Source organism: Plecotus auritus (assembly GCF_963455305.1).
Source record: "Plecotus auritus genome assembly, chromosome: 9".
Lineage (NCBI taxonomy): Eukaryota > Metazoa > Chordata > Mammalia > Chiroptera > Vespertilionidae > Plecotus > Plecotus auritus.
This window is the reverse complement of record NC_137783.1, coordinates 152,706,928-152,720,812: the sequence shown is the minus strand read 5'-3', so window position 1 is coordinate 152,720,812 and position 13,885 is coordinate 152,706,928. Positions and strand designations below refer to the sequence as shown.

The 13,885-nt window shown below is 55.1% G+C and overlaps 2 protein-coding genes across 2 annotated transcripts; both read right to left on the bottom strand.

The window, feature by feature from the left end:
- Nucleotides 1–290: 290 nt before the first annotated feature.
- TMEM223 (transmembrane protein 223) lies at nucleotides 291–1,729 on the bottom strand. Its single transcript, XM_080641918.1, has 2 exons — nucleotides 1,241–1,729; nucleotides 291–866 (listed from the first exon to the last, which is right to left on the bottom strand). Exons 1-2 carry the CDS (start codon nucleotides 1,554–1,556, stop codon nucleotides 574–576), a joined length of 609 nt encoding a protein of 202 aa, XP_080498044.1. The 5' UTR covers nucleotides 1,557–1,729; the 3' UTR covers nucleotides 291–573.
- Nucleotides 1,703–13,440, bottom strand: NXF1 (nuclear RNA export factor 1). Its single transcript, XM_080641917.1, has 21 exons — nucleotides 12,467–13,440; nucleotides 10,825–11,008; nucleotides 10,404–10,557; nucleotides 8,804–8,887; nucleotides 8,612–8,716; nucleotides 8,420–8,500; nucleotides 8,232–8,301; nucleotides 8,039–8,127; nucleotides 7,812–7,919; nucleotides 7,522–7,631; nucleotides 5,711–5,747; nucleotides 5,348–5,416; nucleotides 5,212–5,267; nucleotides 4,977–5,084; nucleotides 4,813–4,871; nucleotides 4,589–4,704; nucleotides 4,436–4,478; nucleotides 3,849–3,921; nucleotides 3,134–3,316; nucleotides 2,173–2,233; nucleotides 1,703–2,073 (listed from the first exon to the last, which is right to left on the bottom strand). Exons 1-21 carry the CDS (start codon nucleotides 12,492–12,494, stop codon nucleotides 2,035–2,037), a joined length of 1,857 nt encoding a protein of 618 aa, XP_080498043.1. The 5' UTR covers nucleotides 12,495–13,440; the 3' UTR covers nucleotides 1,703–2,034.
- Nucleotides 13,441–13,885: the final 445 nt, after the last annotated feature.

Below are 13,885 nucleotides of genomic sequence, written 5' to 3'. Positions count from 1 at the left end.
TCTCCAGGTTGAGTACATTCAGGTGTGTGCCCTCGGAATGACTCTCTTATTTGCGGTTATGTCATCTCGGACCCCCTTGTATTACTGTGGTTGTCACCGCACCCCTAGGGTTCAGTTGTGTGCTTTCTAATTATCACTGAGGACTTGTTTTTGATTTAGAGAAAGGGCAAGGGAGAGAAACATGCATGTGAGAGAAATACCAGTTGCCTCCCATATGCACCCCAACCAGGGATGGAACCCACACCTGGGCATGTGCTCTGCATAGAATCAAACCCAAGATCCTTCTTTTTAAAATGTCTTTATTGATTTGATTTCAGAGAGGAAGAGGGCGGGAGAGAGAGAAACATCAATGATGAGAATCATTGACTGGCTGCCTCCTGGGATCGAGCCTGCAACCCGGACATATGCCCTGATGGGGAATTGAACTGTGACCTCCTGGTTCATAGGTTGATGCTTAACCACTGAGCCACCACCATGCCCAAGATCGTTGGATGTACTGGGACAACGCTTCAACTGAGCCACACTGGGCAGAACCTAAAGGTTCAGTGTTTATTCCCCTCGTGGAGGGGTTTTTCACAAGCTACGGTAGGCACCCACAGTGTTGTCAAAGAGTTTTGTGTTAGGAAAATATCCAGCTTTGTCCAAGAGGAAGTAGAAGCGTCGGCCTTTGACCTTTAGAGGCAACATGGCAGGGACTTCGCCCCGGTGGGCCATGCAGGATACTTGGTTCAAGGGGACCGTGAGGTGAGCACCCAAGCCAAAGGGGGCGTGGGTGGTGAGGGTCACCCGCTCCCCTCCAGCCTGCAGTATCACTGACCGCACGGAGCGGAGGGAGAAGAGAAGCCCGGCAGCAAGGACCAGGGTACCTGCGGGAAGAGCAGATCAGGGGGGAAGCGTTTCACGGGAGCGCCAAGCAGCAGCCCTGGTGCCCTCTGGGCGAAAGGCATGACTGCGATGGCAGGACAGTTCTAGACCCCAGATCCTTGGGTTACTCATTCCTCCCAACATGACTTAATAGATGCCCAACCCCGTGTTCATGACAAAACAGGTCCATGGTCAAGTAACTTGCTCAAGATCGCACAGTGAGTGGCTGACCTCAGCCTAGGCCTGTCCGAGGGCTTGGTGCTCCGGCCTTCCGCCTCCAGTGTCCCTCACTTATATTGGGGGTGGCCTGCCCCCCTCCTGATCATCCTGGAGGGTCGGGCCCAGCTCCTTGGTGGGAAGTCAGCCCATGCCTTACCGATGGCGCCGCAGCCCACGGCCAGGCCGTAGCGCCAGAGCGCGGAGCGCACGTCCAAACGGCCGGGGTCTGGGATCTCCGCATCCGGAGGCCGCGCCGGGACCGGGGGTCGGGCCAAGGCTGCCACGGCCAGGGAGGCCCAGAAGACGCCCTGGCCGGCGCAGAAGAGCCCGAGGACCGTGAAAAAGCGGCCGCGCTCGTGCTCGAAGAGCAGCACATCCCGCGGCGGGGCCCACTCGTGCAGGGTTTGGCGCGCGGGGAAGTCCCGCACCGCCACAAGCAGCCGCACCAGCCACCGCCGCCCGGGTGCCGCCATGGAAGCGCAGCCAGCTTCCGGGGCGGGACTTCCTGTCGGCGGGGCCCACCTCCAGCCTGTTCATTGGCTCCCAGAGGCAGGCGGCCTCCGTCCCAGCCGCTTTCCCCCTTTAACCACAGACCCGGCCAGACAAGAAAGCGCGCAGGGCAAAATACAATATCACTCTTTATCTTAAAAAGTAGGGGAGGCGGGATCCTGGGGTTAAGGACACAAAGCACCTCAGTCCTTCCGGTCGTTTAGTGTCAGTTCTACAACGGCGCCTTTGGCTTCCTGGCACCAGTTGAGGCTCAATTTTCTGAAACTCTTCCAGAGTCTTCCGGCAGGCAGGCGAGGGGAGGTGCGGCAGCCTCCCTCCTCCGTCACGGTCACGGTCACGGCAGGGGGGGCCTCGGCCAGGCCGGGGAGGAAGAGACGACTACCATGGCAAGGAGACATGGCTATCCAGGGCTATGTACAGGGGCTCCGGGCCTGACCAGGGTCACTTCATGAACGCCACTTCCGGGATTTCACCCTTGGCCTGGGAGAAAAAGGGAAGGTCAGCAGAGCCAGGCTCGCCGCCCGTTCACTCCTCCCCCTCTTGAAGGCCCGGAGACCTGCTTTCTCGCCCCAAACTTACCTTGAGATGCGTAAAGGCTTGGGCAGATCGGGTGTAGTCCCAGTTGTTGTCCTGCAGGCACCTGGAGGGAGAAAGGCAGGCCACCTCCATTAAAACCACAATGCAGTCACCCTCATCGCTAAATGCCACTTCCAAACCCATCCGACACAGACACTGCCCAGTTCCCAACGGCTGCATACACGCCTGCACAGTTGGCACCAATGCAGAGGCCTACTGAACACCAAGGAACACATGTGCAACAGCTGTCAGGACTACGCCGGCTGGTGTGGCCTGCTTGGTTGGGGCATCTTCCATACACGGAAGGTGGCGGGTTCAATTCCTGGTTGGCTGGGGGCACGGGCAGGAGGCAACCGATCCATATTTCTCTCTCTCATTGGTATTTCTCTCTCTCACTGGTATTTCTCTCTCTCACTTCCTCTCTAAAATTAAAAAAAAAAAAGACTAAGGTGACTTTTATACTGATAGGGGAAGATGTTCATGGGATAAGGAAAAAAAGTTGCACAACAGTACATATAAAGGGACTTCATTTTGGCTTTAAATTTTGTTAGGTTAATTTATAACCACCGGAAACTTTTTCAGACCATTATAAAAATTTTTTTTAAATATGTTTTTACTGATTTGAGAGAGAGAGGCAGGGAAAAGGGGAAAGGGAGAGAGGGAGGGAGGAGGAAGTGGGAGAGAGAGAGAGAAACATTAATGAAAGAGAAACATCAACGGGCTGTTTCCTGCATGCCCCCATTGGGGATTGAACCTGCAACCCGGGCACGTGCCCTAATGGGAATCGAACCAGGGACCTCTTGGTACATGGGACAAAGCTCAACCAACTGAGCCACACCGGCCAGGGCTCTTATTTTTTTTAAAGCAATAAAACAATTTGACTTTCAAAATTTCAGGAGCACCCATTATTCACTACCAGCTCTGCCTCAGTTTACCCCTATTTGTACACACGCCCAGCACTCACTTCTGGGACCACTCGAGGTTCATGCCAGACTGCGTGGAGAATGCCTGCAGCATTTCCTGCTGCTCTGGGGACAGGGTGGGCACCGGGCTGGAGGAGGGCGTGGGCGCAGGCATGGCGAAAGCTCTTTGGATCTCGTCAGGGCTGGCATTCCGCACAAACAACTCGTCGTTTACAATGCACAGCCTTGGGGACAAAAAGCGCCTTAGAGAGCTGAACACACACACATAACCTCATCCTCCCAACACCATTCCTGTTCTCACTGAAATTTCACACTCAGATTCTAAAATCCCTGTAAGGCCCGCTCTCACTCTTAGCGATCACCTTATTTTTAGCGATTTCCTTGCTTCCTTTTATTGATACGGACTTTCCCATGGACTCCACAGAGGGAATCATCTACCAAACCCAGAATCATATACATTCTGCCCAAACCACAGACCGTTCTTGCCTCCCACTTGTCTTCACAACAGAGTCAGGAAGCAAATAGTTACACCGATCTTCAGATGAGGAAACTGGCCCTTAGCGAAGTGGCAGAGCAGAGCGGGCTGAAAAGCCCAGGCAGCCCCACCCCAGAGCAAGCTCTTCGCCCCTCTGTGAGCCTCCTACTCTGACTCCTCCTTGCCTTCCTGAAATTCTGCAAACACCCCGAGGACTGACTCTACCCCTCCCCCTCCAATGCCCACAGCGCTAGAAGCCATCTGACAGGCCCAACGCTTACCCTGAATTGCTGGCTGGGACAGCGACAAACGTCCGTGTGAAGGCTCGCAAAGAATCCCGGGACTTTCCATCCACTGCAATAACAACAGAGCCAAGGACCTGAGAGGTGCTCACACTGTTTACAAACAGCTTCTCAAAACATTGTTGCATTCGATACAAAGAACCCTCCGGGCCAGAAGGGAATGATGATGTCTGTGCAGAGCTGGGGAGTGTGAGAAGTCAGAAAGGACAGCAGCCACCACCACTGCCCCCCTGATAGTCTGTGTGTGACAAGCATCGTAAGTCTCTCCACAGCACCACTAGGAGATGGCTGTGACTGACCCCCTTTGGCAAATAGACCCTCCGAGGCTCATCCGTAATGTAAAGGGCTCACACACGGGCCAGGTTGGGCCAGAAGCTCAGCCCTGCCTGTGTCCTCTGAACCCTCAGGCTTCCCCTTGTCCCAGGCAGAAAGGTAGGAAGGGGACAGGCCAGGTGAAGATGGCTTGGGGGCAGAGCAGGAGGTCAGGAAGAGAAGACAGCTGAGACTCTGAGAAAGACGAGCTGGGGAAAGGACTGCCTCGAAGACAGGACTCCCAAGATGCTCACCTTCCTTGAAGACTCCATTGACAGAAAAACACAGTAACGTGTTCTGGAAGAGAAGCGGCACAGTCACCACGCGGGCTCCGGCCGGGGCCAGGGCCCTCTTGCTTACGAACAGCCCCTCCTCCAATTCCAGTGTCAGGGGAGAGCCGTGCTTACCGTCTGGGCACTTATGTCGACCACAAAGGAATTGATGTCGTGCTGAGTCTTGGGCAACTCGTTGAGGAAGGCAACCACGTTGAGCCGCGTGTGCTTCAGCAGCCGGAAGCGCAGGGCTGCGGGAGAAGGAGAGGCCGAGGTCAGGGGCTGCCGTGCACTCCACAGCCCCGTGACTCCTTCCCATCCCCTGCTCCCACCCTGCTTGGCTCACAGCACACACTTACTCGGGTCTTTCAGTTTCTTCACATTCCTGCTATCCTTGAAGTACTCGCCCAAGTTGCTTCTGGGAAATAAGAAGAAAAGGAGGTGGTGGTGAGAGCAGTGTGGGTGCCAACAGGTGCCGGCCTGGATTTACTGAGAAACTCTGGTCCCGAGATGTGATGCTTACCGGGCAGGGTTCTGGGGGGTGAAAGGGATGCTCAGGGAGCAGCAGGCTCCGTCATGGTAGGCATCCAGGAGCCGCTGCCGGTTCCCAGAGTCATAAATTGCATAGTACCTGTGGGGGAGACAAAAGGGGAGGTCTGTGCTTCACAGTCTGGATCCACAAAAGGACCCAAGTGCTCTCAAGAGAGAGCTGCGCTGAGGCTAGCCCGCCTCCCCCACACCGGGCCCTGGATACGTACTGCTGCAGGAAGTGCAGGACCAGGTTCTTCAGGGCCTCCGTGCCAAAATAGCTCCCCTGGGACCAAACAGGTATTAGGCCTGCGGGACCGATCCTCTCCTCCCCACACAAGTCCCAGCTCTGTCCCCTCTTCTCACCTTGCAGGGTGGCAACATCGTGGGGGCTTCAACGTCAAAGGCAATTGGCGGGGGTAACTCATGGCCGTCCTACAGAAAGGAAGTGAGGTTGGGAGTGTGAAGTGGAGACTAAAGGTGGGGTGAGCAATAAAGTGGAAAAACTAAGAGTACGGGACAGAGATCAAGTGTAAAAGGGACCTGGGACCCTGACAGATGCCAGTTTGTCAAGAAGCATTTTTCCAGGAGGGAGGATTACACTAGATCTTGTTGGGATTTTCAAAGGGCTGCATGTCCCCAAGTTAATGGTCATACCACCACGTTACGCAAGACACTGGTGGGAGGTACTCTGCTTGTTAGAAAAGCATAAAAAAGTTATAAACTTACCAAACGTAGTAATTTGGGAAATCGTTCACGAACGGCGCTGTCAAGAACGGGACAGAAGTCAGTGATGCTTCAGAGCCACCGTGCCTCCTGGGCTGCTCTAGGAGCAGATACACCCACGCCCGAGGGACAGCCCAGCTCGTCTGACTCCCCGCTCCGCCCAGCCGCTGAGCTCCAGGAAGCACGGCCCCACTCCCCGCCCGGGGCGCCCAGATGACTCCTGCAGGCTGACTCTCTCCTCTGCCTGACCCGAGTGCCGAAGAGCAGCGCTCTCAGCCCAGGCTTGAAGCCCAGGCCCTCCTCTCCCTCCCTGCCCCCTTACCTTCTACCTACTCACCTGTGCAGCCCCGGGAGGAGGGAATGGGGTGGGAGCCCAGGGGCTCCGCTGCCTCAACAGGTATCCATCACTTCTGCCAGGTCTGGCTGTGGCCAAGACCAGAACACACCACAGGGATGGCACAGGAAGTTGGGGCAGGGAGATGAGCCAGGCGGGGATCAAGAGGGAAGGCCAAGGAAGAAGTGAGGGAAGGGAAAGAGAGAAAGGCAGGATGGGACAGGGCCAAGGGAGAGATGGGGGAGATGTAGGGGAGTAGAGAGAAAAAGAAAAGAGAAAGCAGAAGAGCTACAAGGCAAGGAAGCGTTTAGAAAAAGAGGAAGAAGGGAAGAAGGCAGCACCCTGACACAGCCCTTTCCTTCAGCTGCCCCGTGCCCCGTGGTCCAAGGCAGAAATGGGAACAAGTCCTGTTGCGGTGAGAGGGCAGCTGCTGTCGGCCAAGTCTCTGTCTGTTACCTGGGTCCCGATCTGAGCTGGGCGTGGGAAGCGAAGCAGCCATGGGGGCAGGAGACCTCCCTCAGAAGGCGTGAGGGTTCAGGCCCCTGCAAAGTTGGGGGGGTGAGGGTCTGTGCCCCACCTCTGTTGACCCCCAAGTTCTCTCCTGATGGCCCCTCTGCGACTGTGCCTGTCTTAGGTTGTTCCTTCCCTGAGGAATCTTACCCGTCTCTGGCTAACCAGCCATCCTCCGGGGCCAAGCAGGGTGATGTGAGGTGTGCGAATGAGGGAGGGGCAGCGCCCCCCCTGCGAGAGGTTCAGTTGTGTCTCCTTGGTAGCCTGTGCCCCCGTGGCCTCCACGCCCAGCACCTGCCTTGGGATGCCCTCGCCTGCTGGCGGGGCCCCGGCACTGATCACATATCTTGGGGAACCCAGGTTTCTTCTCCAGGGAGGGCCCAGCTCACACCATTGGGCGAGAGACAGATCCATGGTACCAGCCACCACGAGGCCTCAACCTCAGCATGAACAGAAAGCCCAGGCAACAGCTGTGGGCAATTGGGTTGTGAGAAGAGGGTCCCTCTTGGCGAAAGGGCAAGAGGGGCCAGTATAGGACAAAGGAGGAACGGCCTATCAGCATGTAGTCCCAGGGACAGGGCTTTCTCAGCCCAGGATGTCAGGCCCTTGGCACAAGACAACTCCATGTATGGGGCATATACCAGACACCCCCGTCACGGCAGAAAAGGGGAGGTGCCCTTCCTGGAACAGCAGGGTAGGGAGATTCTAGAAAAGGCTGCGTTCAGGAGGGGAGGAGAAAGGCCATAGAACCAGCAAACAGGCAGTCAGATTAAAACCAAAAAGGAAAGGAGAGGTGGGCAAAGCGGGGACACATGGACAGACAAAAAGGAGGCACGTGTGATCCTCCCAACGCACAGGTGGTTCCAGCTCAGGGCTGCACGTCTGCTGCAGACGGGCACTGGTCAGGGTGCGCTAACTCGGCCTCCCAGGGGTGACGGTCCCCAGGAGGGAGACAGAGGCCACAACTGACCTGATGTAGGTGGATTGGTCTCGGAAGGTGTCACACAGCGTGTTTCCTTCGAGCCACAGCTCTTCTAGCTTCAGCCCTTTTATCTTGTCCAATTCCCGCTCAGATTTCAACTGCAAAGGACGGGGAGAGAAGGCAGGAAGGAGAGCCTAGTGAGAGAGCCAGGAAGATGCCCACACCGCAGCCTCCGTCCTCACCTCTTCGATCCCTTCCTCTGCCTCTTGCCACCACCAGGCCGGTCCTCTGCACCCTCGGCCTATCCCAAACCCAACGCGTCAGGTCTCAGTTCTCACCTCGTTTCCAGAGAGGTTTAGGATCTTTAGGTTGGGTGCTTTCTGCACAATGCTGGACATGTCTTCCAGCCGGTATAGCTTGTTACTGCTCAAGTTCAAGGACAACAGCTGTGGGGAGAGGAGAGTTTGGAGGAAGCATCACCAGAGAGGGGATCAGAGAGAATCTGCCTCCGACCCACTATCTATCCCGCCGCTTCCTCCTGCCTAGTAACGGGCCCAGGCCTCACCTCAGGGATGTTCTCCTCAATGATCCGCAGGGTCGCCGCCATGCAGCTCCTGCGATTCAGGACAACGTCAATGTTCTGGGCCACCAAATCTTCAGGAGAGAGGGGCGAGTGTGAGCGGGTTTGCCTAGGCCAAACCTCCCGCCTCAAAGGTCCCCTCGGTCCCCACCTATCTGAGAACTGCTGCCGACAATACCTGGGTCTAAACGGAGGCCCTTGAGGTCAAGCGCTTGTTGGGAGCCATCGTATCGTTTGCTCATGATCAGCTGCAGGGAAGAGAAAGGCTCCAGTGGTCACTGGGGCTGTGTGTTTGAGGGGAGGGGCACGGGGATATGAGAGCCGCCTGGACTGGGGGGAAACACGTGTGACTTGAACCTGCCTCACCTTTAGCTGCTCCACTTGCTCTGGCTTCAGTTCATTCTGTACAGTAAGGGGCGGAGGAGAGGAGTTGATGATGATAGATATCTGCAGGGAAGACAGAAAGGAAGGGTGGACTCTAGGGAAGCTAAGTCCCAGGACGAAGACCCGGTACCCTGAGTACCAGCCCCCGCCTCCAGCCAAGCCCTTTATACACACCCTTCTGTTCTCCTGATCCAAAATCTTATAGTTGACAGCCTTTAACGCAGAGGCAGTACTGGCATCCTCAACAAAAAACTGGGCTCGTGTGTTTTCATAGTGAAACTGCAAGAGAAAACGAGAGCAGCAGACTTGGAGCCCAGTCCCCTGGCCCACCTGGCCCCTCCCACAGCCACTCGGGCCGTATCTTACCTCAATGGGGGTGAAAGGGACACTGCATTTGCTCTGAATCATACTTAGGAGCCATGACTTGTCATATTTCCTGCCATAAGGAATCTACATGAGAGGAAGAGAAGGGAACAACGTGTAACTAAGGCTAAAGGGCAGATCCAATCTAGTGCTCCTTCATATAGTTTGCCAAGCTTGAAAAGATTTTCTAAAGAAAACACCACTTAGCCTGTCTGGTGTGGCTCACTGATTGATCAGGAGATCAAGGTTGGATTTCTGGTCAGGGCACATGATTAGGTTGTGGGCTTGATCCCGGTAGGGAGCATACAGGAGGCAGCCGATCAATGATTCTCTCTCATCATTGATGTTTCTATCTCTCTCTCCTTCTCCCTACCACCTGAAACCAATAAAAATATTTTTAAAAATGAAAGAAAACACCAAAAAACAAATAAATAAAACCAACAACAATAAAAAGAAAACACCAGTTAAAGGTTTTCTAACTCAAGCCAGACATGGATTCCTCAACCTCCCTCCTATCTGTTTATACTTATTATTCACCAAAAGAATCAAAATGTTGCCCGGCCAGCATGGCTCAGTGGTTGAGCATCGACCTATGAACCAGGAGGTCACGGTTTGATTCCCAGTCAGGGTACATGTCCGGGTTGTGGGCTCCATCCCCAGTGGGGGTTGCAGGAGGCAGCTGATCAATGATTCTCTCTCATCACTGATGTTTCTATCTCTCCTCCCTTCCTCTCCGAAATCAATAAAAAAGTATATATTTTTATTTTTTATTTATTTTTTAAATATATTTTTATTGATTTTTTTACAGAGAGGAAGGGAAAGGGATAGAGCCAGAAACATCGATGAGAGAGAAACATCGATCAGCTGCCTCCTGCACACCCCACACTGGGGATGTGCCCGCAACCAAGGTACATGCCCTTGACCGGAATCGAACCTGGGACCCTTCAGCCCGCAGGCCGACGCTCTATCCACTGAGCCAAACCAGTTAGGGCTAAAGTATCTATTTTTAAAAGAATCAAATGGTTGGATTCTAAAAGTCCCAAGGTATTATCTATAACTTGTCTGCCCCACAGAGAAGTCAAGAGACCCAACCCCCACAGCTCAGCGTGAGCCAAACGGAGACATCCAGGACTTACTCCACCACCTCCCAACCAGTCGCCACGCGTCCCTTGAGATGCCTCTCCTTTCCTTGCAATCCTGCCAGTCCCTTCCACCCCTTTTCTGAACCAGGTGCTCTAAGACAGTGGTCGGCAAACTCATTAGTTAACAGAGCCAAATAACAGTACAACGATGGACATTTCTTTTGAGAGCCAAATTTTTTAAACTTAAACTTCTAACGCCACTTCTTCAAAATAGACTCGCCCAGGCCGTGGTATTTTGTGGAAGAGCCACACTCAAGGGGCCAAAGAGCCGCATGTGGCTCGCAAGCCGCAGTTTGCCGACCACGGCTCTAAGATATTGATCCTTAGGAGAAAGGATGGATACCTGCCTGTGGAGTAAACAGCTGAGAAGACTGACTTCGTTGTGTGAAGAGTAAGCACCTTCGCTGAGACCAGCCCCCACCCCCCACTTCGCCTGCTCCATCTACTTCCGAGATACTCACTGTAATCTTAAACCAGTTCTTCGAGGTCCCATCCTGGCTGCTGCCAGCCCCTCCTCTCTGTGGAGGAACTCTGTCTCTCCGCACAGTAACATGAATTCGGTCTCGATCATGCCAATTATCAACCCGACGGTTGGGTCGCACAGCATAGGGGTTGCTGTGGGGAAACCAAGAATAAGACATCCGAGAATATTCACCCGTTAAGCTGGCCCTGGCATTTCTCACTCCAGTAGGCAGGAAGAGAGGTGACTGTGTAAGTGAAGTCACTGAAGTCAACCAGACAACTGTACAGGCCAAAGCAGCACTGTGGACTGAAGACGGCCGTGGGGACTGTGACTGATGGGTGTGAGCGGGGAGGGAGGGGTCATCATCCAGTCACTGGGAGGAGTAGGCTTGGGAGGCTGCACGAAAGCAGGTCACTTACTATCGCACTCGGGGAACATCCTGGGCATCACTCATCGCCACGTCTCTGTCATCGTCCTCGAGGCGGGCCGTCCGAAGGGCAGTGCCGCCTCTCCCAGACCTGCGGTTCCCCTCACTACACTTCCACCGGAAAGGACCCCGGCCTTTCTTCCTTCTTTGAGGGAAACTAACTCGATCATCGTGCTCTGGGGTTGGAAAGAGAATACAAATTAGAAGATGCATCACTGGTCTGGCTGCCCTGCGGTGCCCACCACAGCGGCCACGCTCCACGCACACCCCTCGCTGTCCAGAGAAAGAACCCCCTCTGTGGGATGACAGCCTCGGGGGGAAACCACTGGGAAACTGCGGGGCTTTTGAAAAATGAAGCAGAAGCTGGAGCCAGAGAAGAGAAGCAGATGTGGAAGGGTGTGATTCCGAGTGGAATGGGCACCACGCAGACCTCTGCAAGTCACCTGAACCTGCTTCCCCACTCAGTAATGGATGACAGCCTCCTCCACCCATCAGTCACAACCTTTACAACCGCCCTCAGTCAACAGCGCTGCTACTGCCTCTGCAGTGCAAATGCCCATTACGGACACGACCAGAGTAAGGACTTCTCTAAAGGCCTCGTTCTCAAACGGCCACTCGGAAGTGTGGGGAGCGAGCTCTCCGCTTCTCTGGCCAGAGGGTCTTCTACTCAGAAGACAGATCCTGCTGCAGGCTCAGGGGCAGGTCCTCAAATACTGCACTCTCCAGGACACCCCCCTCTCAAGCCCGGCGTAGGAATGGCTTCCTAAAAAAGACCCAGGACTCCGAAAAGGGTCTCACGCGGTACTCTGCAAACAATGAACTTCAAGAAAGGACCCTAGGAAAAAGGGTAAGTGAACAGAAGGCCCAGCTAGGAACTTTCTCCAGTGCCGGGCACTGATGCTCCAGACCAATATGAATGGTCTCCTTTTCTCTCTCTCTCTCTCTCTCTCTCTCTCTCTCTCTCTCTCTCTCTCTCTCTCTCTCACACACACACACACACGGGGGGCACCAACTTAGGCGGTCGGGGCTGTTTCTCCCTGCATGCAGGGGGTGGAAACCGCGGCCCGAGTTTAAGTTCGGGGAAGCCAACGCAGGCCCGAAGCCTGGGCTGTCAGTGAGTGCAGACCACTGCCCGGCCCAGCAGAGCCACGCGGGGCGCTCCGGGCCACCACCCAGGCCCAGGAGGCGTTCGGTCGAGGTCGAGTTGGTGTGTTAGGCTAAAATATGTTGCCAAAGTCAAAGCCGCAGGAAGTGGGCAAGGCCGACTGGACGCGACAGATAATAGGGCACAGGTAGCGAGCAGGTACTGACTCACACGGAAGGAGTCTGGCCGCCAAGCTGACATGACAGGGATCCCCTGCCCACGGAGCTCCAAGGAATCTCGTCACCGCACCGCCGGGCCACCCGCCGGGCCCGCGGGGCTCGCAACGTCAGGATTCCCGAGTCAACAACTCGCCCCCCCACTTGAGTCCGGCCAGGCCGCCCGGGCTGCCTCGCCCCCCGGCCCGCGCCGCCACCGTTCCCCGCGGCCGTGGGCCCCTCGCGGCCTCCCGCCCCCGGGCTGCGGCCTAGGCCGACGCCGCCCACCGGGCCCGAGCGCCCCGCCCCGCCCTCTGAGCCGGGCCAGCACTCACCGTTGTATGACTTCCCTCCGTCCGCCATGGCACAGCGAGAAGCAGGACGCGCTCAGGCGCAGGTGCGACGCCACCAGACGTCAGAATGCCCAGGTACTTGAGGGTCGCAGCGCCCCTACGCCCGGCGCCACCGCATTTACGAGGCGAAGCGCGCGGCGCGCCGTCGACGTACCCAGATGGTGGGTGGTGCCGCGAGCAGCACCGCCCACCGCGCGTGCGCACTGCCCGGCAGCCGGCTAGGGGCGGGGCCTCCGCCGCACGCCCTTCCCCATAGGAGAGGTCGCCGACCGCAGGGAGGTGGTGGCTTTGCTTTGCGCCTGCTTTTATCCGCCCGCTGCTACGCCCGCACCTCCAGGGTAATCGCTGGAGCAGCGAGAAGGCTGGAGAAGCCCAGGACCCCGAAAGGAACAGGGACCCGGGGCCACACGAAGGGCTTCCGAGGAAAGGGAGATCCGAGTGACCGCTCACAGATCCCTGGAGGGATCCAGCCAGTGTTTGTCTCAGCTCAGCCCTCTGCCAGCTGCGGATCTACACTTCGCTTTTCTTGCCTCTAAATTGGACTATCAAGCCAGGCATTGTGGCTCAGTGTTTGAGCATCCACCTAGGATGCCCGGGTTGCGGCTGGATTCCCAGTAAGGGGTGTGCAGCCTGTTTCTCATTTCCTCTCCCTTCCTCTTTTCTAAAATCAGTAAAAACACTAAAAATAAAATTAGCCCAGCCAGCGTGGCTCAGTGATTGAGCGTCAACCTATGAACCAGGAGATCACCGTTCGATTTTCAGTCTGGGCATATGCTTTGTGGCCTCAATTCCCAGTGTGGCCTGCCCAAGGCAGCCAATCAATGACTCTCTCACAGATGTTTCTCTCGTCCTCTCCCTTCCTGAAATCATTAAAAAAAAAAAAAAAAAAAAAGTCAGTCAAGAAATAGAAAACTTGCCAAAACCGGTTTGGCTCAGTGGATAGAGCATCGGCCTGCGGACTGAAGGGTCCCAGGTTCGATTCTGGTCAAGGGCATGTAACTTGGTTGCGGGCACATCCCCAGTGGGAGGTGTGCAGGAGGCAGCTGATCGATGTTTCTCTCTCATCGATGTTTCTGACTATCTATCCCTCTTCCTTCCTCTCTGTAAAAAAATCAATAAAATATATTTAAAAAAAAAAAAGAAAAAAAAAAAGAAATAGAAAACTAAACATAAGCTCCAAAAGAGCAGGGCCCTTGACTAATTCATGGCTTTTTTTTTTTTTTTTTTTTTAGCAGCTGGTTCAGTACCATGCTTGGCACATGGCAGGAATTCAAAATATTTGTGAAATGAATTTCTGAACTATGCACCCCTCCATGAAGCGTGGCAGAGTCAAACGATACATTTCCCAGGCTTTAGTGAGCAATTGTCTTCACAAACCTCCCCATCTACCACAGATGTGCT